Genomic DNA, 14,208 nt, shown 5'->3' on the forward strand with positions numbered 1-14,208 from the left:
TCCTCGGCCAAATGAGAAATAGTGACCATATGCTAGGCCTTTTCAAGCACAAAGGATGTGTAAAATTTATAGTGAACCAAACAGTTTATTTCCAAGAAAGATTGAATATGATTCGAAGATTGTTGCTTAGTTGCTTTTCTAAGTAATGACACATTTGGAAGTGATTTTTAATTTCTAAATCATTTCCTGAAATCTGTGGTGGGCTTACACCACCTGACTCAGGGCATCAGCAGCCAATGGACAGTGACAAAAAAGACCACTGTGAAGGAAGATTCAAATTAAAAAGTTCTGTCTGATGTCTTAAGTGAGCAAGTTGGCTGCTGTGATATTTCACAGGATTAGTCTCTGTTCAGTTTGAAAGCTGCCGTTCTGGTGATTGTAACAGTGCACCCAAGGCTGGCCTTCACATTATTGCTGATGCTTTCTATATATAACATTCCAGAATCAGTTCCACCTGGTTATCAAGTAATATCTCACTGTCACAAATACTGGCGAGAGATTCATTTGCAATTTCCAAAGGTATTGAGTTGTCAAGCTGAGGTGTACTAGGCACTGATTCTGCATTCAGGCTGTAGTATAAAAGATCCAGCTTCTATGGTAATCTTACCAAAACCAAACCTCATGTTTGGGGGATCTAGAAATATTCAAAAAGGAGTTCTCCAAAGTAACCGGAGATGAAACTTCTAAACAGTGCACATAATATGTCTTACGTGAAAATTCAGAACCTTTCCTATTTTTGTAATAAATTCATCAAATGATTGTGAGAAAGGCTTTGACTGCCACAAGAGATCTTTCATCCTGCTCTACGGATACACCTGAAGAATAGCTCAGCAGATGGGATATCTGAGAATGTCCAGCATGCAGGAAATTCACATATGGTTTACACCTAATGCTGTTACTGTTACACTGGGTTTGGCATCAGTGTTTTGGGTGACACAAAAGTTATCACACATACAAAAAGTGGGATAAACTGGCCAATGCAGTCAACAAGCTCCTGAGGCACTGATAAACAGAACATCAAATTGTCTGCAGCAATACATGCTGAACATCTGACATATACTCATAGGTGGGTCCTAAGCAAGGTCTACTTTCATTTGACCTGGCATTGAGAGTAATATTTGGCAGTGTGAATTCCGACAAGTCATTGACCTGACTTTGAATCAACATGAGTCTTGATACTAAAAGAAATACCTAAGAAAAGCTTCAAAGTGTCCGGTGCACAATCTGTGCACAATGGCAGTAAAAGCTCAAGTAAATCTAAATTACTGACGGCATATGCAAGGGTCTTGTAGTTTTCAAAGATGCCTGGTTGTCTTGATGTTGGCACCAGATCCATTGCAAGCAGGCAGTGAGGCAATTCAGAGAACAGGATTTTGAACTTTTCAAAGGCAACGCCTTGGAATAACAATTACTTAATATTGATATTACTTTGTCACTGCAATTACATGTAGTGGTAAAACACATTAGTCAGGTTTACCACATTAATAACTCCAAAACATTTTCTGATGCACAGCATGTTCCCATCACATCCAATTATCCTTTCATTCTAGTGAAATAAGGGCGGCTATGTTGTTGTTGAGGGTAGAGAAGACACTATGGGCTAATTACAGTGCTCAAATCCAGAAGACATTCCTTTAATTGCCTTGATGGATGAAACATCGAGTGAAGTTGAAAAACTGCCAGTCAACCTGAAGGTGACTGCCCACCATTGAGGTGAGCTGCAAAACGGTATCAAGAGGCAGTGATAAATAAATGATCACCATAAGGGCACCATAAGGAATGGGATGGGAGATTCAAGGGCCATTGTCAAAACGATTCAAAGGGGCAGCATTTGCACAATTCTCCCCATCAGGAACTGAATAGAAGAGCTTGTTTCACCTTATTAACAAGACTAGTTTGAAACTGATACACATGAATACTTTTTGAATGCATTATTAATACTTTTCTGAATATTCTAAAAAAAGTGCTTAAACCTTTAATGAACTCTTTAAGTACAGGAATTCTATCCCCAGGAATTCACTATTGAAAGGGTTAAGGGAATAATATGTTCTGCACCTGTTAACTTTAATGGGGCAAGTGATGGGGGGAAAAACAATTTATACACTAAAACCATGTAACTATGATTGCTCCCTTCGGAAACATGTCACTAGGAAAACTATAACATAATGCAACATAAAATAATTAAAAAAATAAAAAGGTACCTCTATAACTTTCAGAAAAATTGAACAAAAAGGAGACTATATCAGCCCATTTGCTAGGTCAAAAGGGTCAATTGATCTACAGTTTCATGCGCGAGACTGCCTTTTTGTTATTCAATAAAGAAATCACACTTGAACTCTGGTGGCTGAACTGTTGCTGCCAGCCTTTCCCTGTGAGGGGAAGGGATGAAGCCTTGCTTTAAACCTCGTAGCTCCACAGAGCAGCTGGGAAGAGAGTATAGGAGAAACACCAAACGAGATAGTACGTGCAAGCCAACGAGAATGGACAGCAAAAAAGCATCAGCAGACCTGGCAAACAGAGAATAGAAAAAATGTTCAAAATTAAATCCATTTCAATAGAGCTTATATGTTTCTAGTCATCAAACAATGCTAATTTTAAAAATTAAACGATTAAATGTTGAAAAGGTATTTTTCCTGCAATTTTAAAGAGCACCTTTGTGATTTTAAAGCTTTTAACCTTTTTCCTGCAGTCACCAATAAAATATTAAGGCAACTAATATCATATAAAATATATGTTGTATGAATTACTATTCATGTCATTTATGATTTCTCTTTTCTTTAATCATTTCATACAATGACAAAACAGTGCCTTCTTTGCTATAATGTCAGAACAAATTAGTGAACCCTCGCTAGAGTTGTGTCTGGTTGTATCTGTATTTGTCTTGCTTGAGAATTATGCAGGAGTGCCTGGCGTGTTATTCTATCTATTCTTCCCTTTTGATATAAGGCCTTTTACGTCAGAACACCACAAGATTTTATAGTGAACATTAGTGACTGTAATTTGCAGGCAAACATCACAGCCAATCTGTGCACAGCAAAATATCGTACAAATTGTCAGGAGTGAACAAAAACAATTCCATCGCTACTAAATGGCTTGTGGTGACCAAGCATTCATACCGACATCACTTTTTGTTCCTTCGATGTCGGTTCTTTCTATCATTGTTGGTGGAATTTACGAAGTGTGGGATTCTGCACCCACTAAAAGGGAACATGAATTGGTTCATAGCTTGTGAGACAAGTTAGCTTTTACCTTACTGACAATGTTGGGATTACTATTGCAACACATCTCAATCCAACACTTGGGTCAATTCTGCTTCACAATGAGAGGAAGAGCTGACATTGAATGATCAAAAGCGACATTACTATGAATGTGTGGCCACTACAAGCCACTGACTAATGAACAATTATATCTGGGGAATTGTTGGCCAGGACACTGGGAGAAATTCCTTTCTCTTTTCAATAAGCGCCATCGGATCTTTAATGTCGATTGAAAGGACAGGACATAATTTTAACGTCCCACCCCACTGCACTGGAGTTTCACCCGAGATTATCTGAGATCAAAGTTCCGATATGGGGTTTGAACCCACAACCTTCTGACTCAGAGGGGAAGAGTCCTGTCAGATTAACACCTATTATGCAGAAAAAAACTGTCTCGCAAGATATTATGCAGGGAGTGATAATATGCAGTCAGGGGACCTGACACGGTATTATGCAGGGGTGCCTGTCAAGGCAAACCCCAAGCATCTGCTTTTTATTATGATTATTATAAACACAGACACAACCCTCATTTTCCTAACTCCTTTCAAAAGTACTAAAAATGCAAACCTTCTGCACAAACATAACTTGATGATTGATACTGGACAGTCCTACCCACCTCCAGCATAAACTATTTTTTTCCAAATTTGTGACTCCAAAACCTTGTCATGGGGGTAGTTGCCCTGGTCGGTCATGAAAAGTATCATCACCACTGCAGTGGTGTGCAGAATGAAGCGATTGCCTTCAGTCAGCAGAGAGGTGCAGGCCAGGATAGCTGAAGCGTAGGGGCAAGGTAATCCACGGTACACAAATGGGATACCTAAAACAAAGAGCACAGAAAGGTAGTGCTAACAGGTGGTAATGGTGGTATAGTATATACTGAATAGTATGTATTTCTATGACAGTGGACATAATGAACAACTAATGGTAAAAAAAGTATATATTTTTTTTAAAAAACAGGCCTGGTATTTTACCTCATAGAAATTAGCAACAGACACAAGACCATTGCTCCCACAATGGCCTCAAATTTTTCAAGTAGCAACATGAAAGTGTGTTAGAAGGCAAAGTCAGAGCTTAGAAAGACCATATTGTTCCCTTAACGGTAAGACGCCCCTGTATTTTCATAGTTATGTTTGGGGAAAAGTGCAAAATGGTAATTATAGTGCATTGAAAAACTTATATAATTTTAGAAAATACATCAAAATTACTCTAATAACAATAACAACATGTCCGTCCGTGACTCCCCCCATCCTCCTAACAGTTCAATGTTAATTAAAACCCACCTTTACACCACTGGAAACGTAATCCAGTTGGTTGAAATAATAATCTCAAAGTGCTTCACAGGCTTTATTTACTTCAGCAACTGTGAACTTGTCGGCGAAGTGGCAAACAAACAAATTGCGCACAGGGCACTGGCAAGAAACTCCCTCCTCTTTTCAAAAAATGCGATGGATCCCTTAACATCCAACCTGAACAGGCAGCTTGGACCTCAGTTTAACACCTCATCCGAAGGATAGAACCTCCAACAATGCAGCACACTCCCAGCACTGCATTAAAGTGTCAGCCTCGACTGTGAGTTCAAAATCTCAACATAGGGTTTCACAATCACAATCTTCTGATCTTGATGTGCTGCTTTACTTCGGTGCTTCCTCGCTGGACTGTGGCTGAGAACTTCCCAGACTTGGGGACTGATATCCATTATGTCAAATAGCTTTCTGGCGCCTAAGCTTTCACAGCGGCAAAGCAGGACATCTTCCCAATGCTCTCGGTTGTATTTTGAGTAAGTGATATACAATTGTAATAGTACGAAATATCCCACAGCCTTGTGAATTCAATAGAGTACAAAGTAAGTGAATTCTTACCACTAGAAAAGAAGCAGAGACGTGCAAACACTGACATCACATAGCAGATGACAAGGAGACTGTCCAGTATACCGTGGGCTTGGAGTAACAGAGAGGTTCCAATTCCAAATGTTGTGAAATCTGCAAAATCGTCCAATTTGGCTCCTGCAATAAAAATAACTATTGGTAAAATTCCATTTATTAGAAACTACTGAAGCTCAATAGAAACAGAAGTGGCTGAATACATTAAAGAAAATGAAATTACAGACAATATGTTGAACTTGTAGTACATAGTATGAACTGCCACAATGCTCATTAAACAAATCTTTAGAGCCTCCTTGGCCAAATGCAAACCATTCCACTCAAGAACAATTTCTGTTTTTAAGCCTTGTGTACATCTGATGTAAAAACAGAAGAAATCATCTTGGAATAAAACTACAGTGCTGCATTTAAACAAATACATTACTTGTCTTCTAGAAATCAGCTATCAAACATGTGACTGCCAATGGTCCGAGCACGACATTAGAAATACGGCAAACTGAAACATCTGGAATTTGTGACAGTAGGTAGATAACACCTGTATAATCACACCAGTCCTCATCAAGCTTCACTGGCTCCCTATCACAGAATGGATCGACTTCAAGATTCTCACACTTGTCTACAAAGCCCTTCAGGCTCTGGCACTTCCCTACCTCTCAACCTTAATCCCCAACCCACCACCTCTGGCCTCTTGCTTGCCCTCATCCGTTTCACCATTGGCGGCTATGCTTTCAGTCTCTATGCCCTGAAACGACGGAACTCTCTCCTTCAATCTCTCTGCCTTGCCCCCTCCTCTCCTTTTTCAGATCATGCTTGAAGACCTTCCTCTTCGACTGTGTTTATGGTCATCTCCTTCCTCCCCCCGGCTCGTTATCAGGCTCCACCACTGTTACACGCTCCGAGATGCTAACCTGCATGAGGGGTGCTACATAGATGCAATTTATTTCTGTTGTACACGGTTCTTAGCACAGCAGTCAGCATTCTTTGAATGAAGGGTATGTTCTGCATACTGAACCACGTGTGAGGCTAAATAAAGTAACTGCTGCAATGAACATTTGTGCTCTGAAAGAGCCTTTAGCCAGAACGCACATGATTTTCACTTTATTGCAAACATATTCATCAACCAGTAATAATCGTTTTGACCATGTTTTTAAGACTCTAGTATTTATATTGTATACATTCGGGTGAGGACTGTTAGGATGGGTTCTGAAGAAAATAATTTGGCAAGTTTAACTACTGAACAAATTTAGCTAACAAAATCTGGAGAAGTAAGCTTTGTTGTAAATTTCAGATGCGCACAGATGTTGGTAATGGATGAAAGGAAAAAACAGTGAGTACCACGTAAAGGATGAGGAATATATGGGGCAGGCCAAATGAATCCACCGTTGAAGAGGACCATGTGACTGTTAGGGAATCTAAATTAGAAGTGTGACATAGCCAAGATAATTAACATAGCGTTATACACACATACACATATCCATCATACACAGAAACTCCTAGAGTAATTTCATTGTGGTCTTCTAAACTATCATTGTGAATTTGACATTTTACCAAGAAAATTAATATTTGCACTACAGTATGCTATTTATATATCATTCTGGTTAAAAGTAGACAGCTTTAAAGGAGTGTGAAAATAAAGGAGAATGAGAGAGTGAGAAAAGTGCTAGCAAGCACTGAAGAAGAGGGCACTGTGTTCATCGCTTGACACTTTAACAATTCTGGAAGAAAATGTTATTAATTAGAAATATTTTACACTTTGCACAGAACAGATAATTTTTTTTTGTTTGTGACAACGCACATCCTGTTTTTGTGTGCTGATGAACTTCGTACACAATTTGACACAAAGCATTCGGGGAAGATGATTTTGTTCACAGCTTTATGCAGAATAAGATGGAACAAGAAATGGCCATCTTAGTTCACCAAGCCGATACTTTCAAACAACATGGACAATTTATACAGAGCAAATACCTGCCCAATTTCCCGAGAAAATGTACTTCCTTTTCACCAAAGGTAAAATTAAGCAAAGCTCCAGGATATTTACATCCTACATCGTTGACTAGTTGCCTACCTTGACATGACATTCCCATGGTCCAGTAGGTCAGGAACCATCACGTTGCAAACAGCATTCGATCGTCTCTATTTGTACTTATCCTTGTACCCCTCAATCTTGTTCCTAACCAGATATTCATCCAGCTCTAGAACTATAGGATATGAGTGTAAAATTAGCATGCCTTAAGTGAGAGATAAGAAATGTTTCCCCTCCATATAGCACTGGATCCTTGAAATAGATTCCAAGCAAAAACAGTTAATGCTAGAGCAATCAAAGCCTTTGAAAAATGAGAGCTGGTGAAATATCAGTTTAAGAATGTGATTGAAAGGATAAAGATAAATAAAGATGATCAAATATATTCACAAGGTAATTCATGCACTGCTGGAAGCTATGTATGAGTTACTTGAGGACTATAAATATTGGTTGCAAGGCGACATTAATATTCTGGAATTTTGCTTGACTACCCCCATGGATTTATTTGTGATTGGTTGCATTGCTTAAAAGGACTGACCGAATTTATGGAATAGAATCCATGATATGAGAACAAAACAAGTTTGCTCAGCTAAATTGCCCGTTCTTGTCTCATGCTTTGTGATCTTAGAAATTAGTAACTCTAGAAAGCTCAACATGCTCTCAAACTGAAGTCACATCTGAATTTTAATTGTACCATTTTCATCTGCTCTATAAATTATTATTATTTATCGGCAGTCGAACCTTCAGCCTTTTTACCCCCACTCTCTTGCACTCTATTCCCAAGTTCCTTCACCTCACCCTTTTCCTTGCCTCCTTCAAGGTCCTTCTCAAGACCTTCTTCTTCAGGCATCTTCCGACCCCCCATGCCCCTTTGGTGCCCACCCTCCCAAATCCACTCCCAGCTCGGGTGCAAACCCATGACCGTCCAAAGCCTTGGGATTTCCTCCTGACATGAAAGGTGATATCTAAATGCAATTTGTTTTAAAGTATGGTGTTGGTAACATTGATGTTTATGTTATTGGCTATTCGGAATACCTCTCAGTTGTTTTTTTACAATTCAAGGACATAATAATCCTTGCAATTGACAATAGAAGATCATCTCATCAACAACAAGATTACATTTGTATAGCGCCTTTCACGTCGGGAGGATGTCCCAAGGCGCTGGACAGAGTACAGAATTTCAGACCTGAGCTGGGATCTCAAAGCTCATCAAAGGATATAATGTTAAGTGCAGTGTTTAGTGACTGTGTATTTTGCAGGCAAATGCAACAGCCAAATGTCGCAAAGCAATATCTAGCAACAGTTATGAAGTCAATCACAATTTTATCTGGGGAATTGTTGGTACCAGGACACCATTGGAAACTCCGTTATATAGTGCGAAATGATCTTTAATGTCCGTCTGAACAGGCATACTGGAGCTCGATTTTAAAGTCTAATCTGAAGGATGGCACCTCCAAAAATGTAGCACTATACTGGAGTGTCAGCCTAGACTGTGAGTTCAAAGTCCTCAACTTTCTGTCAGAGGTGAGAGTGCTACCGATGAGCCATGCTGACACCTTTGGATGTACCAAGCTTATAATTTTTTGAAATAAATTCCCATCCGAATTATTCATTTGGACAACGGTTTAACCAATGAGAGGAATAGAAATGCATAAGGCTTAACAATAAATTCCTCTATAAAGGAGTCAGATTTCAACAATTTCAGATATGCTCCATATTGCTCAAATCTAATTCAAAGGGATGAGTTGTAGAACCTTTGAATGTTAACAAAACGGTTTATAATTTTGTTCTTTATTAATAGAATTCCTCATTACATTCGAATTACCTTCAATTCTGCAACTTTACTTGTGGTGTTTTTGGGTCATCGCAGTTACACCACAGTACTGTATCTGTATAGTCACACCTGAAGTCAGTTCAGATTAATGACAGCATATGAACAGATTTCCACAGCATGATCTGCACCCATTTACTAGAGGAGAAACTAAAAATCCTTCCATTTGATATAGACCGTGAAAGACACCTTTCATGTCAGAAGGATGTCTCAAAACTGATCGTAAACTATACTGTAGTGAATGTATTTTTGGGTGAACGCAGCAGCCAATTTGGGCACAACAATCTCCCACAGCAGCCATGAAATGAATAACCGATTTTATGTTGGGGGATTTTTGGCAAGGACAGCAGTAGAAACTCTTTCTTCCCTTTTGATTAATATTTAAGACCCACCTGAACAGGCAGACAGAACCTTGGTTTAATGTCAAATCTGAAGGCACCTCCAACAATGCAATACTCCTCAGCAGATTTGTATAAAGTGTCAGAATAGACCAGGGTGGTCCAACTGGTAGCCCGCGGATCACACCTGGCTTGTGGGATGATAACAGGCCCACGAATCATTTCTAACTTCGGGCCACTAGTTCCCTCCCTCCCTTTCCGGCAAACCATCCTCGGATTACAGCAGCTCAAAGTGGAAATAATGCTTCCTGTTGCCGCAGTGTGTCAGGAAGTCCCTCTCGAGCTGATGGGAAAGCAAGCGGGTCTCCTTACCAATTGCGTCCTTCCAACGGCTGGCTCTTGCCACTGCCAGATAGTGAACCACCCCACATGGTTGGGAGAGTGGCTGTTCCCGCTGCCTGATAGTGAGCTGCGCGGCTGATTGAAAGAAAGAGAGCGGGGGCAATATGAAAGAGTCAACTTAGAAAGAAATCTGAGGGAATTTGCTGGTCTCTCAGTGGATGATTACATTTCAAATCTCATGTTACCTATCACTTGCACTTACTTGAAATTCTGATATAATGTTAAATGTTTTTCTTTGGAAGGGAACGGGAAGATAAAGATAAAATGGAAGCAGTTCTCAAAACACTACGAGTATTTCATCAGTCAATTGATTAAAAATAGTAGCAGTGCTAATTATGCAAACTCTACAGTCTAATTTGTAGATCTTCCTCACTGAAGAATCCTGTATGGAGGAAATGCCTTAGAAGAGGAGGCGTAGAATGTAAAGGAAGAAAAACATACAGTGCCCACAGTCTGAATAGAAGACACATTTGGAGGAAATGGCATGGAACTTACCATCATTGATGTTGCCATCGCTCCAGAGAGTGTACAGTGCATACAGTGAGGCAGATGTAGGATGCCGTATAAACAGTATGAAACTTAAGATCCTCAGTACAGTTGACTCACTGACAACATCTATTGAATTTTGTTTTCAGTTTAAATACCTTGACTTACTCAGAAATCTTGGTTTGCATACTTTTATGCATTAGCTTTGATCTTAAACATGTCTGGATTGCAGACTTTGCTTTCACCTGAAGCAACCACAGTGTATTTAAAATAAAGTGTATTTCTTTTATGAAGCATTAAAGTTAAATTATAAAAAAATTTAAATTAGCAACGAATATCCAGAAAAATATAGTTATGGTAAAAAATAAAAACGTACACATTATGTTACTTTGCTGTTGGGTTGTTCCACCTGAAACAATCTAAAAGTCTAAGCTACAGATAAGACAAACTTACCAAGAGCAGAACACGCATTAAGTCGCCGAGCAACAGCTCCATCAGCCAGATCAAGGAGAAACCCAACAAGGAGAAGCCAGCATGCATAGTAGTGGTGCCTGCAGAGTAATAGAGTTGTTAAATGGAAGGCTAACATAATTTAACCGCTTTAAAAATATTTCTTACAAGTAAAAAAATTGGGCTTTCCCTGTTTTTAAGGCTGAAAATTGGGAGTTTTAGAGATAGGAGTAGGAAATTTGGGTTGTCATTTTACCAAAGATGTTGATTTTGAGGCATGTTTTTCCAATGAGTGAGATATTAGAACCATAGAAATTTACAGCGCAGGAGATGATCTTGCCTTTGCTGGCTGATTCTTTGAAATATCTATCCCATTCTCCTGCCTTTTCCCCATACCCTTTTATGTTTCTACTTTTCATATATTTATCTAATTCCCTCTTGAAAGCTAATATGGATTCTGCTTCAACCACAGTTCCAGGTAGGACATTCTATGTTCTCGGTTTAAAACAGCATTGGCTGCGAGCCGCATCCGGCCTGTCGGACGATTACATCCGGCACAAGACCATTTCCAAATTCGGGCCGCCTGCTTCCTCTCCCACTTGGCGAACGTCATCTCATGGCAGCAGTAGGAGCCGAAGGTTGGGAGGATGGGACGGGGGGGGGAACTAATACCAGCCATTACTGCAGTCTGTCACGTAGCAGGGAGAGCATCCCACTGCCAGAGCTGCACGGCTGATTGAGAGAAAAAGAGAGGGGGAAAACAGAGAGAGAGTGAAGAGGGGCGGGAAGAGAAAAAGTGAACGAGAGATAGAGAGTGTGAGACAGGAGAGAGACAGAGTGAGTGAGAGGTGTGAGTGAGAGTGTGTGAGAAGCAGAGTGAGAGAGTGATTGAGATAGAGGAGAAAAGGATAGAGAGAGGGGGGGGAAGAGAGAGTGATTGAGAGTGTGTATGAGAGAGCGTGAATGAGGGAAATAGCGTGTGAGAGAATGAGAGGGGAGAGTGTGAGAGAGAGAGGGGCAGTGAGAGAGCAACTGAGAGGGGGAATGAGAGTAATTGCGAGAGAGGGAAAGTGTGTGCAAGAGTATGTGTTAGGTTTAGAGAGAGAGAGAGAGAGAGCATGAGGGAGAAGCGGAGAGACAGTAACTTTAGCGAGAGAGCGCGGGGAGAAAGAGGTGAGCTTTGTAGTTCACTGTCAGAACAGAGGATCAGGGCCTCCCTCGGCTGCTGTGTGGGGGGGGCAGTTTGAGGAGAAACACCAAGCGACATGCCGTGCAGTTTCCTCACAGAAAGCTCCCTCTTTCCACAGTGAGAAACCCATCTACTTCCTTCTTCTCCCTCTCCCCACCCTACCTCTGCGACCCATGACCGGACCGTTGTATTTGCCTAGCAAACACCAGCTTGCTTCATGTCCTCCCACCCCATCTGCCCACCATTGCCATTTTGCCTCCCGCTGTCTGGAGCTCCATTCCCAGATTCTCTCCAACTGTCTCCCTCCATCCTCTCTTTCAAGACATGTCAAGACCTAACTCTTTGACCATCTTTTAGTCATCTTTTCCCCTCCCACCTCCCTTGGCTTCCACTCTCAGCTCAGGTGCCCAGCTGGCAGTGATTTGAGATATCCTTCCGATGTGAAAAAGGCACTGTGTAAATCTTATGTTTCTGGAAGGGAAACACAAAAATATTGCTTATGTGGCCCACGGACATTTCTCAAATAGGGAATGTGGCCCACAGTAAATAAAAGGTTGGACCCACCTGGTTTCATATAGTTTTCCCTTCTCTGTATTTGTTCTCTTGCTTAATTAAATTTTGGAGGGCTGGCAAACTTTCAGCCTACCTTTTATCCATGGACAACTGTCTACCAATGGTTTCTTAAGACAACTCATTAGACCTTCTAACTGAAGGTTTCTATTCTCTTTCTGAACCCAAAGGCACAGCAAAGGACTAAAATATCTATCCTCCACACTTCACCTACAACTTGTCTCTGCATCACAGACCATCATGACATTGAGTATGCAGCACTCTTCTATTCATTCAATTTAACCCTGCATCCATTTGTCAACAGATCCTACTATCCAGTCCTTTAAAGATGCCTTTCAATCTAACTCTCACATCTACTTTCTCTATATCTCTTAATCTTTTATAATGTCCCTTTTAAATTGCTGAGACAGGGTGGTTGGTGAGGGGAGAGAAACTTGAGAGGTTAATCAATTATCTATAGGAAGAGGTAAAGAAAAGGCAAGTCACCTTAGATAACTCTTTGAAGCTCATGACAAATGAGCTTGATAAAGGCTGAGGAAGTTTACTACCTTCTTAATTGGGAATTGTAATGTGGCAAAGGGAGTCAAGGAAAGGACAAAGTATCTTAAAGAGATGTCACAACACAAAAATTCACATATTATGAATTTGCACTGTGCTTTAAAAAACATGACTTACCTTGTTATCTTCAATACTTCAAGATAAAGGCAAACTCCACACACCTCAGGAATTACACCAAGTTTTAACAAACATCTGCACTCAGCTTAATCCCTCAGGTGTGGTGGATATTGAGTGGAAAGATGAATTATTCAAATTTCTTGCAAGCACTATGGATTTTTCAATTAAACCGTTGATGTCACTTCCTGTGTGCTGTGCAAAAAATGCATATTGTGCAGAAAGTATACATTGTGGAGAAAGTGGCATAAACTAATTTGGCGCTGAAAGCCGGATATACCAAACTTTCTGTTGGCACAGAACTCCAGGACATCAGCACTGTGAGCTAGGCAGTGCTAGAACACAATTCTCCCACAATGGCATTTGGCTCACATTACCCAGTGGAAATTGAAACACCCTTACCTTTTGAACCCATGTGCAGGTTTGCTTCAGTGTCTTTCTCTGGTTACTTATTCCACGAGTCTATACTTACTTCAACACTTCTCTGTACTGAACCACATCTATCATGTACCTGGATTACCGCCTCACCGTCCTCACTGGCCTTCACAGTGGCCACCGATATTGATTTTCACTCAGGTTGTTTGAGTCACATGAGCAGAAAGCAGTTTATTCGCCATCTTCTGCTCGCGGGATTCAATTACAACACCCACGCTGGTACTAGCATTGTAACTACACTTAGCCGGAAATTATGGTTGGCCGCCCTCCATTCGTCCCGCTAGCTAGGGTTTACACCTAGTGTATAAGTGTATAACCTTCCAAATTTCAAACCAATATTTTGGCCATTTAGACATAATGACCTGTGTTCCACATGAATAGTAGTCTGGCTAGTTGTAACTTGTCTCAGTTTGGAGATGATTGTTTGAGCCTCAAAGGCTGGGAAACTGGCGTGAAGTCAATACAGTTCTTGAAACTCATTTGACTATACAGACATTTGAATGACAACATATATTAGTAATGTTGCAACACACCACTTTTTCATTGCGCTTTGAGACTTGCACCTGAGGTGAAAGGTGCTATCTAAATGTAAACTGCACTCTAAATACCACACTACCCATTAAGATACCACATGCTTTATCTCACAGGGTTGTGAATATGTTTATATTTGCCAGTTCT

At 40.4% G+C, this 14,208-nt stretch overlaps 1 protein-coding gene across 2 annotated transcripts in view; it reads right to left on the reverse strand.

The window, feature by feature from the left end:
• Positions 1-1,787: 1,787 nt before the first annotated feature.
• Positions 1,788-14,208, reverse strand: part of tmem269 (transmembrane protein 269) — a 32,629-nt gene continuing 20,208 nt past the window's right edge. For both annotated transcript variants that reach the window (XM_042343499.1, XM_042343498.1), the window contains 4 exons: positions 10,668-10,765; positions 5,117-5,260; positions 3,874-4,074; positions 1,788-2,507 (listed from right to left, as the gene is read on the reverse strand). In XM_042343499.1, the coding sequence (XP_042199433.1) occupies positions 2,398-2,507; positions 3,874-4,074; positions 5,117-5,260; positions 10,668-10,765 (553 nt within the window). In that variant the 3' untranslated portion in view covers positions 1,788-2,397. The remainder of the gene's footprint in view (positions 2,508-3,873; positions 4,075-5,116; positions 5,261-10,667; positions 10,766-14,208) is intronic.

The sequence above is a fragment of the Callorhinchus milii genome, unplaced genomic scaffold (assembly GCF_018977255.1).
Source record: "Callorhinchus milii isolate IMCB2004 unplaced genomic scaffold, IMCB_Cmil_1.0 Scaffold24, whole genome shotgun sequence".
In the NCBI taxonomy this organism is placed as follows: Eukaryota; Metazoa; Chordata; class Chondrichthyes; order Chimaeriformes; family Callorhinchidae; genus Callorhinchus; species Callorhinchus milii.